The sequence below is a fragment of the Lycorma delicatula genome, chromosome 1, assembly GCF_047948215.1.
Source record: "Lycorma delicatula isolate Av1 chromosome 1, ASM4794821v1, whole genome shotgun sequence".
Classification (NCBI taxonomy): domain Eukaryota; kingdom Metazoa; phylum Arthropoda; class Insecta; order Hemiptera; family Fulgoridae; genus Lycorma; species Lycorma delicatula.
The window spans coordinates 234,386,931-234,403,767 of NC_134455.1; the positions used below are offsets into that span (position 1 = coordinate 234,386,931).

At 29.5% G+C, this 16,837-nt stretch overlaps 1 protein-coding gene across 1 annotated transcript in view; it reads right to left on the bottom strand.

The window, feature by feature from the left end:
* LOC142318263 (retinol-binding protein pinta-like) overlaps positions 1 to 16,837 on the bottom strand; it is a 131,798-nt gene that overhangs the window by 21,583 nt on the left and 93,378 nt on the right. The window contains exon 5 of the mRNA XM_075354829.1: positions 7,392 to 7,502. Coding sequence (XP_075210944.1) covers positions 7,392 to 7,502 — 111 coding nt within the window. The remainder of the gene's footprint in view (positions 1 to 7,391; positions 7,503 to 16,837) is intronic.

A 16,837-nucleotide genomic window follows, 5' to 3' on the forward strand; every position in this document is an offset into this window, starting at 1 on the left:
AAGCTGAAATCTTGTATACCACTAGTGTACCTAGAGATTTACTTGTATAAAAATAATAAACCTGATCTTTCCATCTATTTCAAAATGGCTGCTAAGTAAACCTTTTAATTGTTAATATTTTTGCAACCGCTAGTTTAATTAAATGTTACGCTTAACAAAAAATGTTAAACGCTGTATAATAAAGAAAATGACACCTTATTTAATCAAATCCGTTCATAAATAACAAAGTTATGGCAAAATTCTTAAAAAAGTATCACTCAAGATTAAAAATCAGTTTTTATTTCCTCCCGAATAAAATTAAATAACTCGACACAATCTCAACTCGAATAATTTAATTAATGTTTTCAAGTAATAAATTATATTTTTTGATTATTTAAATTATTATTTTTTTTTAATATTAAAAATATTATAATAAAATTAAATATTATTGAAATCATGAAAATATTATAACAAAAATATTAATGTTTAAAAATAAATTGCATTGCACATTTTTCGTTTAGTGAACAGACGCTGCTTATTAAACAAACTGCTTTTTTTAATTAAAATTTACTTAACGATAATAAATTATCGTATCAGATAATTAAACATTAATAAAGAAACTACAGCAGGAGTTCAAAATAACCGTCCTCATTCAAAGTACAAGCATTCTGGCGATTTTTATCGACTGTCGTACTCTTTCATAGCTGCCACGAGTCTGTTAAATCTTTTCAATCCCATTTAGAATTCTTATGCTCAATTCTTCTATGGTGCCCATAGGAGTGTCGTATACAAATGTTTTTAAATGGTCCCATAAGGAAAAAATCAAGAGGACTGTGATCGAGAGCCCTTGCAGGCCATGCTGTTGAGTCTCATCGGTCAACCATGTGTTTGGATATACTGTATTTAGATGATCTCGAACTTGCAATCTATAGTGAACCGGAAACCCGACCACCATGAACCACATTTTGTTGCGTGTTGCGTTTAGTGGTAAATCTTCGAGTAAAGTGGAAAATCAGCCGTCAAGAAATGTAAATATCTTTCACCATTGAGGGTTTCAGATAAAAAACAGTCAAAAAGTGGTCACCCAGAATACCAGTCCATACGTTTACAGAAAACTGATATTGTTTACGGTTCTCTGAAATGACATGAGAGTTTTCAATTAACCATATGTACGTTTTATGGGTGTTAAGAATGGTGTTAAGAATCTTGTAAATTTGGCTTCATTGGTAAAGAAAGTATCATTCAAAAAATTCGGATTAGTACATTTTTAAATAAGCCATTGCCGAACACGGTGAGTATAATCTCGAGGGAAAACAGTTTGTAGTTGCTGATTGTGATAGGCATGGAGTTGCTGCTCATGCAAAACCTTCCAAACTGTTTGATTAAGACTGGCTCTTCGGAGAACGTCTTAGAGTTCGCGATGGTAAGATATTTCATCTAACGCATCTTCTTCGGGTGTACACGTTGAACGTGGTGGTCCTGATTTACCACGTTTTTCAGGTTTGAAGCTTCCTGTTTCTCTCAGTCGTCTATAAATGGATGAAAACACTGTGTGAGTAGGTAACACTCGATAAGGAAAGTGTTCCTGATATAGCCGTCACCTCGCTAACCGCAACACCTTGAGGGTGTTGCAACGTGAAAAACCGTACATTAAGTGCATATCAGCAAAGAATTTTTACTATAAGGTTTGTTATTTATGAACGGATATGATTACATAAGGTGTCACTTTCTTTGTCATATAACACTTGACATTTTTGTAATATAGCGTTTAAATAAACTAGCGTTTGCAAAGATATTAACAATTAAAAAGTTTACATGGCAGCCATTTTTAAGTGGATGGATTCATTATTTTTATACAAGTAAAGCTCTAGGTACCGTAGCGGTATACGAGAATTCAGCTCGATACGATTAACCTGAGAAATAATACGGCTTATTCCTGAGAAATAAATTTTTGTGTCAGAAATACAAAATGGCGGATAGCCTGTAAAGTAAGCGTTTCCGAACATATGTTGATAATTAAGTTTTTTCTTTATTTTCAATTTAGGGGACTATCCCCTAAATTCTAGAAACGGTTTTTATAAATATTCTCTGTATAACAACGATCACTTTTGAAAAAAATTGTGTAATTAAATTGACATTAAATTTTTAATACATAACCGGCATAATACTTTAAATTATAATCAATTATATTATCATTATTTCTAACAGTGTAGCCGCACCGTAAGGGCTACATCTCTGCTAATTTAAACTAAGTATCATCTTTTATTATAGATAAATAAATACAATGTGTTTCGGATCGTATTTGCTGAACTTCAGGAACTGATTCAGACACCAAAATGAGCAAAAAAATTCTTTCTTTTGCTTTGTTTTCCTTCTGGACGCCAATTTTTGATTTTCAACAAAATTTATTTTTCAGGAACTGGTAAACCTACTTTAATTAAATTTGGCAACTTTAAGACTAGTGTCTTATTCTATAAAATAAAATAAAAAATTGAAAACGTCACCTACAAAAATTTCAAAATAGCGGCCATCTTAATTTTTAATCGTTAATATTTCTGAAATTATTTGTTTGATCAAATTTTTACTTATTAAAAATAAAATGCTTATTTTATTTTGAACAATATGGCACCTCATTTGTAAAAATCCGTTGAGAAACTATCGAGTTATTACAGACAATTAACCCGGCAGTACGCTTTTGAACCTTAATGCAAGGCGATAATTTTTATTTTTATTAATTTACTATTATTATTTATTAATAATTTTTATTACATTTAGTGGAGGAAATAAAACCTGGCAAAAATTTAACGTCCAGAAGGAAAACAAAGCAAGATAGGACTTATGCTGATATGAACTTTTTCGCTCCTTTTGGTGCCCTGAATCAGTTCTTGAAGTTATAAGTTCCGGAACACTGCATTTTGTTATAAATGGAAGCAGTAAGAATTTTTCTCAAACCTTGCTTTCTGCATTAAGAAACTTATCGGTTACACAAAAAAAATTGCAAATTGACTTAATTATTATGTAAATTGAATTATATTTTGCAATTAAAAGGAGCATAGCTCAAATATTAAAATCCTTCTGGACTGCCTACCCAGAATTTTTTATTTAAATTCAAAGTTTTAGATTCACCAAAATTTCAACATCTCTCCAAAAATCATTGAAAAGGTAGAGGATTCCTGAAAGAGGAGAATATAAATTAATTAGAATAGAAATTCATCCCCAGAAATTTAGATATATAGAAGGAGGAATAATCTCTTTGATTATGGAAAGGGGAAAAAGCCTGATAAAGGTATAAGATAGGATTTATCAACAAAATTATTAAACTGCAGTATAGCAGTTGCAAGGATGAAATATTTCAATGGACAACAACATGGAAAAATCACCTCAATTCATCAGTTGTAAAACTTTCAGGACAACAACCTACAAATGTATGAAAATAAATGCAATTTAAAAATTTGTTTTGTATCTTTTTATTTTATGAATGCAGTTGTGGGAATGAAAATTTTGAACAGGTGCATTGTTCTCCAAGAAACTACAGAACAAAGATTTGAACAAATAAACCGTAACCACCCAATCACAAAACAAAGAGCATATTCTTAAGATAAATCCTAAGATTTCGTTAGTTTTGCAAACCAAATAGTTAACATGTTCTTTGAATACCAAATGAGAATTGAATACTAATCCATGATCCTTAACCAAATAGACTAGCTGCTGTTGAGTCTTGTCTATACAATAATTGAAGGGTGTAACTTCTCTTTGACATGGAGTAAAACAAATTTACATTTACTTATGTTTGGCTTCAAACAATTAGCACTATACCATTCAAAAACCACATCTTTATTCGACTGAAGTGCCTCACAGTCTGAAATGGCCAATCCTGCAAAACCTTTAACATCATTACTAATAAATATGTGCACAGTGCTTAAAAAAATAGGCAAAGCATTACCAAGAGAAGAAACAGAAGTAGTCTTAAATTGGATCTGACAAAATCTAGACAGCTCTCATAGAAACGTACTTTGGAAGAGCTGAAACCATTAATTGCATTAATGGTATTCTTTTAATTCATTATAACTGAAACCATTAATCCAATAAAATCTTATGATTCAAAGTACTGAAAGCTTTAGAAAATGAGTGTTTACTATACTAACTCTTCACCTTCAATATCTAATATCTGAGATAGTATGTAAAATTTGTTACTGTTACTCTATTTGGAAGGAAGAAATATATGCTGAAAGCCAGAAATACAAGTCTGAACATGATATATAATTTTCTTCTATATAATGCGTTTAAATCTTTAGTAAACACATTAAAAATTTTAATTGAAACCAGAATTACTGTTACCCAATTTCATACCAGAATTAATGTTACTCATTTCCAGCATGACTGGACATTTTTCACGTTTCAAGAAAATAAAGGCTTGTACAACCAAATTAATGGAAGGTGCAGTGGTTGAGTTAAGGCTTCCAGCCAGGACCAAGTAAGAAAGAATTCCATCAAGAACTCTTGAATATCTTGGCTTAACCTACTTTCAAATATACAATTTCATTAATAAAAATAGAATTAAAGTAAAAATATTTAAACTCTCTAAATTAGTAACTAAATGAATGGTACTATGATCGTAATTAATGGAAATGGATGAAAAACAGACAAAAAGGATTTGCATAGAAACCACAAAACAGAGGTTGAGCTGTTGTATTTAATTGCTACAGGACTACAGGACTAGTGCTGTTTAATTGCTACTAGTGTTACAGGACTGCATAATACTTATAAACTGCATAAATACTTAGAAATTTTTTATTCTCAGTTCTATATCAAATATGTATCTTAAGTAAGTGTACTGAATTTTAATTTCTAAATTAGATCTTAATAACTTAAATTTCTCACTAAAGTAACTTGAACAATTTTTTCCCTGGTAAGTTTGTCAGTTATTTGTTATCACTTATAATACCAAATGCAAACCAAGAAGGCTATATTATATAAACCGCTGATTTTATGACACTTGATATATACTTACTATGTAAATATTAAGTTTAATAATAAATAAAATGATTCAATAGATTCAAATCATTTCAATAGATTTTATAAACAGGAATTCAGCCATTATCTCTTATTGTGAAATACAAACAAAAGGGTTAGTGTACACATAGATATATCACCATTAGTTAAAGCATTTCAATAATAATATGAAAGTAACATAACAAATGATACCAATAGGGATGTTTCTATATCATCCAAAGGGGATACTACTACATCAGATGATTCTTCAAACTCAAAATCAGGCAAAGAATATGTTGATTATAATTTTGAATAAAATTATACGATTTTTGAACTTATAAGTTAATAAAATTTGCAATTGTCTCTCACTAACATAACGATTAAAAATAATTTCAGGAACACTGAAATTCCCCACAATTAAAAAATGATTTGTACCAGTTACATAAAATGATTCAACAAATTCATAATATTCTAAATAATGTTGTAATGAAGTAGATCAGTGGTTCCCAAACTTTTCCGAGTCGCGGTGCCCTTTTTTAATTAAAATTTTTCCATGGTGCCCTCCCCTAAGTAAAAGTATGACTACTCATAAGTTAAGAGATAAAAATAAATAAAACTCTTGTATCTTCATTATTTTTTAGTTTATCAACATAAAATTAATAATTGTAAATGTTTTGGTTCAATTAATTATGAAGCTTTTACAATATTTCATGGCACCCCTGTGAAGAGGCTGCAGCTCCTTGGGGCACCATGGCGCACACCTTGGGAATCACTTAAGTAGTTGATGGAATATAAAATACATTCAGTCAAAAATTGTTATTAACAGCAAATTTTTTCCACAAAGTCTCAAAATATGGGTGGAAACTCTTGTGTGTTGTTACTAACATGCAATCTCTGCCATTTGCAGCTTTTAGTCAATTCCTACAAAAACATTATGTCTATCGTATCTTAATATTCATTAAGTCTATGTTAATATTAATACTTCATGATATTACACATAATTAAGGAAGATAAGAAACTGAATTTTGAGTCTTAGTTCTCAATACTCTTGGTTTGAGAATAATATATTTATTTATTTTTTTAACATTATATATACCACTGCATCAAAAAAAATATTTAAAAAAATGGATTGTATCCACCAGATACAGCTCGAATAAAAAGGTAAGAACACTCACCTAACTACAGTGCATTTGGAATTTTACTCCATCATCAGTAGCCAATATTATAAATTACAATTAAAATATAGTTAAAAATTTTAAAATGAATTTCATTAATATCTACATACTTGTGTCAAAGTTAAAACCTGTTATATCTGCCGTGGTAAGGTAATGAATGAGACTAATTAATTATCTTGTTATTCATAATATGAATATATTCATATAATGATTTGTTCAAACCTATGATATTATTTTTATATAAATATTTTTTATTCTACTCATTTTCCTATTGTTTTATTTTATGTTTGTGTTTAAACTAAACTGACTATTGTGATGGAGTTTTGTGAAAATAAATTAAAAAACTAAATACATAAACATCAGTCAAGCAAAGTTAATGCTTATAATGCATATGATAAAATTAATTCAATACCTTTAATTATTCATAATTAATCATTTTTAAAATTAACAGAAAATATTTTAGGCGTACTGCAAAACAAAGTAAATTATGAGCCTTAGTTATAGAATACTTAAGTCCAAGTGGTTTGCACAACTGCACTTGCACATAAAGAATATTGCAAATAAAATTAATAAGGAATGACGCAAAAATGAAAAACCTTTGTAGTAGTAATTGACAACGATAAATAAGTAAACACAAATTAACCTGCTGACTAATAGGAACTAAAAAAAATGAAGTAAAAATCAAACTCACACCCAAAGCATTACCCATAAAAAAATATTCAAGATTGGGTTGAGGTCGCCAACACGTTAACAATTCTCTACTGTGCATGATTTTCTATAAGGTTTCACTGCCAGTTATAAGGTATTCATATTCTTTAAACAAGTAAAAATCTCTCATTGTGAGAAAAATTAAGAAAACATCTTTCCAAGTACGTCCTTATTACCTGTTTAACACAAGCTATTTCTAAAAACCGGGTATTATTTTGTCTTGAGGGATGTATAATTAATTTATATTAGGTGAGTTAATTAAATTAATTAATTACTCATACACTGATTCTGTTAATCAGATACAAATCCTTTTTTTTAAATTTCTATTTAAGCTAGGTAATGTATAGAGTACAATAAAACAAAGCCAATGATTCTAATTACTCCAACAGACATTTGGATATACCTATCAACAAATATCTGATTTTAGTTAGTTGCAACAGATTACAGGACAAAATATTTGGAATTAATATTCTAATAATGAAGTGACATAAGCCTGTAATTTTTACGTAATAATAAAAATAAAAAAGAGTTACTTACTCTTGACATAATTTTAGCAGATATAAAAGGTCTGAAGAAAGCAACCATTCTTTCAATATTTGACGAAACATTTACTACATTAATCCTTGTAACTCTTACAGGAAATGCTTTCTAAAAAAAAATAAAAAAGGTTATTGACAAAAACATTTTGTATTATTTTTAAGATTTATTAATATGTAAGTCAGAAACACTACAATGATAAAAAAATTTAAACATCATACATCAGCATTACTTTATTAATGTATTCATCCGTAATTATCAATCTTCAGACAACTATTTTATAATTTTATAATTCATTTATTTTTTACATAGGGATATGAAGAGTTAGTATTATAGATACCATAAAAAATATACTATTAAAAATACACAAATTTCTAACAAAACTAATCATAACTGTTTTGGTGACACCGATTTAAATTTGCATACTCCGCTGAAATTCCTGGATTCAGTTCCTTCCCAGGATATGGGTAATTTATAATCTGTTAACTCCAATGAAGTCACTAAAGATGTTAGTAATTGATGGAATCAAAAAATAAAAAAATAAAAATATAAAATAAAAGAAGAAATAAACACAAGAAAATGAATAAAGTACATCTTTACTAGTAAGTAAATCATTATGGTGAATTCTGCAACTTTTTTTCTCTATGATAATTGTAATAAAATGAGAAATGAATAACATCCATTTATAAAGTTGCGAAAAGTAGATATTAACAGTATCTTAAATATTATTAGTTGAATTTACAATCATTATAAGCATAATTCCAAACTACATAAGAAAAAGTAAAAATACAAAAGGGAATAATCAATGTCTTTCATCAGATAATTTTAATTTTTAATATAATTTGAAATTTTGCCTCTAATGATGGGCACATTACTGGAAATACATTAGGAATCATTAAAAATCAATACCATTAATATACTTTTACAAAATTGATGAAATTAAAATACCTTCAACAACTTTATGAAGGTACAGGTCTGCTCTTCACTTTATTATAATAAGTACTATAAAATATGTTAGTAGTAATTCAACCTACTAGTAATTTTATTCAAGGACAAGCAGTTGGAATGGAAATATAAAAAGGCCTTCCTCCAGAAATAAAAAGGCCTTCCTCCAGTAATGAAAAGCAAACTTTAAGTACTTGAAATTAGTTAAAATTTAGACAAAAGCCTAATGTTTTGGCCTTTAAAATTTGCCAATTTTGGTCAAATCGATACCAGAATTATAATCAGTTTTGTGTGCCAGTTTAAATCACGATTGAAATACCACATAATGTATACAAACAAAGAAAATGTGATATATTACGCAGCAGTAATCTAAGTGACATTTCGGAACATCACTGGCGACATGAAGATTCCATGTTCTAATAACCCTGTTGTTCCCCAAATCTAAACAACAGTGGACAATTTTATATAACAAATATAAATTACTAATCATTCATTTGGCAAAGCTGTCTTCAGCAAACAGTTCAAAAATTAAGGGATAACATGTTCTTTGATGTCATGATAAAATATCTTTAGTGGTTTTCATAGATTTGGATTGCTACTTGATAAGGAACCCAACAGAAACTAATGTGTATATTTTGATTGCTGAGAATTGCAGACAATGAATGTCACAGCATTCAAGAATATGATGAAGCCTATCTGTGGGGTGATGAAAAGCTATGAGTACTATGAGTAAAGCAATCAGAAATATTCACATGACTGAACTTATTCATATGATAAAAAACTTATAAATATCATGACACTATCAGAAAGCATCTAAAAATGTTTAAATTGAACTGTTCTGTTAAATTAAACATAATCTGACATTTCATTCTTTTGTTGAAATTTCTCACATGTGTGTCACGAATTTCTACAGCTGTTTGGATTTAAAAGACTTTTATTACAGCATAAAACAGATTTAAAATGAGAAAAGATATATAATAAAAAAAATTAAATCTTATGTTTAAAAAAAATAGATTTATATGACACTGTAAAATCTTACAGATAAGTTCTAATTCCATGCTTTTGTAAGGTAAAAATCTTTATGGTTTTCTTATTTATTATTAATAATAATTATAACACTATATTTTTTTTGACATCTTAATTAATTCACCACTGAAGATTGTACATGAGAGTGTGAAAATTGAAGTTTGTAGCATTTGAACCCGGGACCTGTGTATGAAAGACTAAGATGCTACCACTCCACGATGAGTTTGGCATTACTATTTTAATTAATGAAGTCAACTAATGTGTTAAAAAAAATTTCGAATTGGTAACCTAGACTCGGTAGAATTTGGCAGTAGGTACTGGTTGTGATTAGCCAGACACATTGTAAATTTATTACCTTAACAAAAATTGTAGCGGTTGTGTAACTTCAGCAGATCTGAATTTCATTTTACCGAACAGTCATCTATACTTATTGAGGTCCCCAAAATAACACTACCTAGCAAATATGTACTACCTCCTGGTTGTTACATTTTTAATGCTCTTTTGATGAATTTTTATACCTATAAACTTTTTCATTATTTAAAAGTTTCTTTTAACTTAGCTCTCATGTGATGAAAATAAAATTATATTGTAATTGTCATTTTGTGCATTTGTTCCTTGTATTATAATCAGGAGATCTTCAGTATTTTTTACGACCGAGATTTTACGAAGTGTGGCTATTAAATAACGATATTAATGCTGCTACAGAAGAACTGCGCATGCGCCAAATTCGTACGGCCCACAGCTGTGTAGCGTGAAGCCTTTTCTTTAATTGTTGCCATTCCCGTTTCTGTAGACATATTCATCTGGCCGTGGCCTTCATTCGGATAACATCTGTTTTTTGTTTTGACGACAAAATGATGGGTTTTATTAGAGCAAAGAATTGTCGTGAAATTTCATTTGAAACTTGGAAAAACCGCAACCGACACTTATTTTTTATTAAAAAAAGTAATATGGCAATGAATGTTTATCTCGTGTGCGTGTTTTTGAGTAGTTTAAGCGTTTCCAAGATGCCCGAGAAGACGTTGAAAATGATGTTTGCTCGGGTCGTCCTTTCACGTCTAAAACGAGTTCACTGAAGTCACTGGAATCCTGAAGGCCAAATTATTAATCAACATTACTATCTTGAGGTCCTTGCTCAACTCCGTGAAAAATTAAGAAAAATAACGACCGGAATTGTGGAAGAACAAGTCATGGGTTCTCATCAGGCCAACGCGCCGGCTCACACTACATTGTTAAGACGTTTCTAGCCAAGTATAACACTCCAGTGTTAGTCCATTTGCCTTATTCACCTGACCTGGCACAATGTGACTTTTATCTGATTCCCATGGTCAAATCTGAATTAAAAAGAACAAGATTTCAGACCGTTGAAGCTATGAAAGAAAAAGCAGCATGCGACATGAAAAAAAGACTTCCAGCACCATTTTGAACAATGAAAAATTCGCATGGAGTGTTGTAAGGATAGAGGATGGGTGTATATTGAAGGGGATAATAAATATGTATAAATTTAAAATAAAATATTTTATAGCATTAGTCTCGTTATTTAATAGCCACACATCATATGTACACAAAAGTTTCAAATAAATATTGCATGTATTCAAATGCACATTTATATTTAAACAACTTATGTTAGTTGTCAGAATTTTAAAACTGCAAATTGCAAATGTAAATTGCATAGTAAGACCCCAGACATAATTTTGTATCTAAAATGTAATTATGGGATGATATGAACTATAATTTTTTATCATTAAATTTATTTTTTAATAAGGTGTATCTGTACTTTAATCTTAGATAATTTTAGATTGCTAGGAAATTCATTTTCAATAAATAGAATATTTATCACATGAAAGAGGGCTCAACTTAAAATTTTTTAAAACTTTTAATTACCCAGGGAGGATATATCGAATCTGTTATTCTTTTTAGAATTTTATAGTTCATTTTACTGATGTTTGTGATTACAAACATCTAGTAATTTCTACCTTCTCATCTGAAATATTTGATCAGGGATGAGATATTATTATTCTTTATAATATTCAGTTGATCCATTATGTCTCTAGAGCATTATTGCATTCTCCTAAAAGTACTGAAAATTTTTTGTTTGTTACCTTACTTGAAAACAAGAAGGAAACTTATACAAGGACACTAATCGCATCATCTCTGATACAACCGAGCCAGATATATTTTGAATGAAATATATTGCAAATCAATAACGTTCAAAACTTCTATAAAATAAATGTATTCTGAAAAATTACCATAAAAAACTAGAAGGCAGTTACAGAATAAAGAAGGGTAAAATTAATGCATGTAAATAAACACAGAGAATGCAAAAGGATGAGGAGTAAAGAAATTCTGTAGAAAATAAAAAAAAATCTGTATAGACTAGAAGCAAGAGAAGTAAGTTTAGAAACAAAAATATAGAGGATGAAAAAAAATTAAACAATGAGTCAACAGGTAAGATAAAAACTGATGTTATGATTTAAAAGAAAATGTGAAGGAGGATATAAATATGTAGAGTAGTATTTGTATTGATGTAGTTAACATACAGTTAGAACATCACTAGGGACAAAAGAATAAGATAGATATATCTGAAGATAGTCTAGAACAGAAACTAAGGAAGGTAGATTAAAGGATGTGATGATTTGCTTAAGAGATGGAAAGAATAAATGGAAGATTAGTATAAGGCAAATGAAAATTTAACAAAGCTGTTATAGAAAAAGAAAAAACAATGGGCAAATGTAACAGTGGTGAGGTGGTATGACATCTGAAGTAATCATTGCAGTAAATCAAATGAAAAATGGGAAAGCCCAGAGAATAATTAATGAAAGACTATTGAAGTAGTTTGATGTCTAGAACAGAAGGGTCTAAAAATATTATTATTTAATAGAATATATTAGTGGGGTAAATCATGAAAAGGTATTTTAAGAATTGAGTGGTTTCATTGCACAAGAAAGAGAGGATAAACGGACATGAAAAGTATCATACTACAACTTCTGTTATCCATACTGCTAAGATCATATGGAGATTGATAACAGAAGGCTGAGAAGAAATAAAAAGGAAAGTTATGATTCCTAATATTAAGAAGAATCATTTCTTCTGTTAAGAAGAGCAGTACCATTGTAGAAATATGAATACAAAGAGATGAGGTAGTAGTTAAAGATGAACAGTAGAGAGGAGTATTTAAAAAAAGGACAAGGTTTCAATAATATTTTTAGCCAAAAAAAAACAAAAAAAAAAACACATTTGATTGGTTAGACTGAGAAATTCTATATGGATGCTAGTAGAAAAAACAAACAGGAGATAAAACAAATTAATATGCTACTTGCACATAGAGAAATAAGTAACAATTTCAGTAGCAGATAGAAGAACTACGCTGGAATCACTGGAACATTGGAACTACACAAAGCTGTTACACTGGAACTTTTTGTTACTTCACTTTTTGTTACTGAACTGTTTGGTACTTCAAGAAGTCTCAGGCAAGTATATTGTCTTTTTCTCTGTACTATTAAACTTGGTTCTGGGATAGATGGTGAAGACATTTCAGGAGATAATTATGGAATGAGGATTGACAGGAAAAACAGAATGCATATGGTTTTCAGATGAGGTGTTCTTTGTCATGAGTATAGAGATTTGCAAATTGTGCTGCATCTGTATGGAATGAAAGAGTAGCAAAGGATAAAAATAAAGGAAATAAATCAAATGTAACGACAGAAAAATTTTATAACCAAAAAATGATTCAAGCTCTTGTCAACCCTTGGACTCAGAAAATTAGAGCCTGAAGAATGAATTATTTAAGTTATAATCATCACCAAACCGTTGCTGGGCCAACTGTGGGCCTACTAAACTACAACTTATATTGAACTCCAGAGACTTTTTCAGTTGTGCAATTCTTATAATCAAAGCAGTTGTGCCATACGCAAACAATAATACATTATTATTCATTATTTGTGTAAAAGATATTCTGGAATATATAACGAAAAGAAGGAAAACCATAAAAAAAGTAAGGAAAAACAAAGTACCAAGAATAAATCTGTACAACTAATGTTCTTTCATGTAGAGCTTACCTTAAGACATTTCTCACTGCATAATATGAGACAGTGGTAAAAAGTAAGGTATGAGTCAGGTAAAAAGTAAAATAATGTAGTGGGTTAGTAAATTAGCAAATTGTCAGTTAATGACAATACATAAATTGGCATAGAGAGATCAATACAATCAATGTTCTTGTGATAAAATCATAGAATACTCCAAACTACCTTCTCTGAGTTACAGCTGGCTTAGCAGTTCAGTTTTATGAAATTTTGTGCTGGGTTCCCAAAAATTATCTGTTTCAGATACAGAGGGATTCGGTTTGGAACTGAACAGCTCCAATTAGAGATATTCAAATAGCTCTACATAGATAGAATTGGTACTAGCAGCTCTCTTATAAGTATTACAAAATAGAGGTAACAGTGAAATTGGATGATAACTGCTCAAATCATCTCTTGACCCTTTCTTCATTCTTTTATTCCTCGGGGTTTACCTTTCCCTCATTGATAGATACTTCAATACTATCACAATATAATTTTTGTCCAGATCCACTTCTTTTCTAACTACAGTTCAGACACCTTTAGATTTAGAGTAAATAATGTTAATGAAGCAACTGTTCACATATCACTTGGCTGTCTTTACAGCTTATTGAGAATTTCAAATAATTTCATTCATAGTTAAAAAAAAGTGAATTCTTATTAGGTTTTTTTCCAAATGTAGTATTCTTTTTTTGATTTTTTGCAAATATCAATCAAGATTTCAAGGGAAACAGAATTTTGAGAATGACAAAAGTTGATGATACCTTTTCTCACCCAACACTTACTGCTACACATAATCTTTAAAATACAGGTATAAAATAAAAAATCAAAGTTTTAAAGCTATTTATATCTCTTAACTTTAATTTACAGTAATAAATTATAAATAAAATGAAAGATTTACTCTTACAGTGTTTCTCTACAAGTGTTCAATGTGAGCACCTTTCATCATATGGCATACATCTAACTGAAGGGAGAGTTCACCCATTCTTTAACCAGCATGTCTGGAATAATGAAAGCAATAGATGTTTCAATCCTGTTCCTCAAATTGGGTAAATCAGTTGTTAGCAGAGTACATACACATGATCCTTTATAAAACCCAAAGAAAAAAATCACATGAGGTAGATCAGATGACCTGTTTGTGGAGGCCACAACAAACAAGCTCGTATAATTGAGTCCATGTTGATCAATTCAGCGGTTGGGGAAAATGTCATTCAACCAATCCCATAGAAAGTAGTATCAATGAGGAGGTGCACCATTTTGTTACCAATAAAAATTCTCTGGTCTATCTTGCAGTAAAGGAAAGAGACATAAACCAACATATCCACATAAGCAACTCCTGTTATGCATGCTTCAACAAAAAAGAACAGTCTATAAATTTAAACTTGGGGAGTTCTTTTCACATTGTAAGAGATCATTGGAATTTTCTGACCTCCAGGTACAGTTATTATGTATGTTAGCTTCTCCACTAAGATGAAATGTTGACCCATCATTATGATCAAGAAATTTGTCATCTTCATGCTGCAATGTTTCGATCAGTAGACTTCAGCACTTGTAACAGTAGTAAATAGTATTGATGTAATGTAAGCAAGTCCTTAGAACATGTTTTTCTTTAAAGCACTTTTTGCCATCACCAGCATTGTTAGTTCATGACTCGCCTTTCTAACAGATTTTTATTTTAGGACTACACAGTAATGACTCTCTGATATGTTCAACATTTTCTTCAAATACCGTTTGATGTCCTGTACTCTCCTTTTTACACAGACATCTGGTCATTTCAAACTGATTATGTTTCGATGAATGTAATTGTTACTTGGAGGATCACAAATAAACTTTCTATGAACATTTGATGTACTGTAACTACAAATGCACATTTAGAAAACTGCAAAACACAGAAGGCTTTCTGTTCAGGGTGGAGCTGTTAATTAGAAAGATAGGGAACCAATCTATTGCCATGCATGCAACTAGAACTGTTCTTTTTGTTCTTTAATTCTAGCCTTAAATGATCACTGGACACTTTATACAAGAGATATTATAACAAATTAAAATCCCAATTCTATTTTTGTACACTGGGTACATTTCTGAATCAATTTACGGCAAAATATCCCTGTTCACTATATCTTTCCAGGTAACACTGTTCAAAAGCAATAGAATGATTTATTCTTAGAAATTATTCATGGAATCCTTGCTGAAAAATCTTTTTTCACACTACTTGTACTTTTAGTTTTTTCATATGATAGTGATTTTTTGACAAAGATATAAACAGTGAATTACTACTAGTATGATTAAAAATACCTACATCAATGTTAAACGTAAGGATTCCTGTGTAAGAAGTACTCAAACACTGTCAGGACTTGAATAGTCAATATCTCAGTAAGTGCTAGTAGGATGTTAAAGTTTACTTAAAACAATGGAGCCTAATAAATTAAAAAACTTTGTCATCTAAGATATTAATATTAAAATTAACACAATGGAAATAATTTTCTTTATTCTTTCAGATTTTAGAACTTGCAATAAATTTTCATAAATTTTAATCTACCTTAGTAATATCAGGGATCAAGTATTTTGTAAACAGATGAATCAACTGAAAAAAAAATTTTTCCTGATTGAAACTATAGCAATTTTAGGACAGACCCTAAAATCTATGTAGTATTAAAGGAAAATCATTTCTGTGATTTGTATCATGAATAATTGTTCAAGATTTTGAAATTCCTTAATGTTTTTAAAAATTAGGAAACAGTAAAACCTTCAAAAACTATTTAAAAAATCATTTTGTGTAAAATCGAATACTTGACAGTCATTTTGATCATCAAACAATAATTATCAAAAAAATAACGAGGAAATAATATATTAAAAGTAAATTAAAAAAACAAGTAAATAAAAGAAAAATAATAATAAATTTTAATTGTAAAAAATAAATGAAACATAAGGACAAAATATAAATGTTTAACCATAAAAATCATCTTAATTGTAATGAGTTTTATGGTGAAACATAAAATGATGAATATTTGAATCTTTTTTTGAATAGTAACAACTATTCACATACTTTTTTTGGTATTTCATAAATACGAAAAAGTAATGTAACATCAGTTGTAAGATGAGTCACATCCAAGCATTATAGGCTGTATTTTACAACTTTCTCAATTTAAGAAGTTTATAGCTATTATTAATGTACTGAAACTTGTATATGTAACATGATTAGTTAACTAACATTCACTACCAAAAATTAAGTGAATTTTAACATTTTATTATTTTTTTTGAGTGTGGGTAATGCTTAAATCTTTTTTATCTAGATCACAATTGGATCTCTATTAACAAAATAAAAATTTATCTGGTTTTGGTTTAGTGACATTTTCATATTATTCAAGTAACTTATCGGTCGTTGCTCATTCTTTAATCATAAATTACTTTTAATCCTTT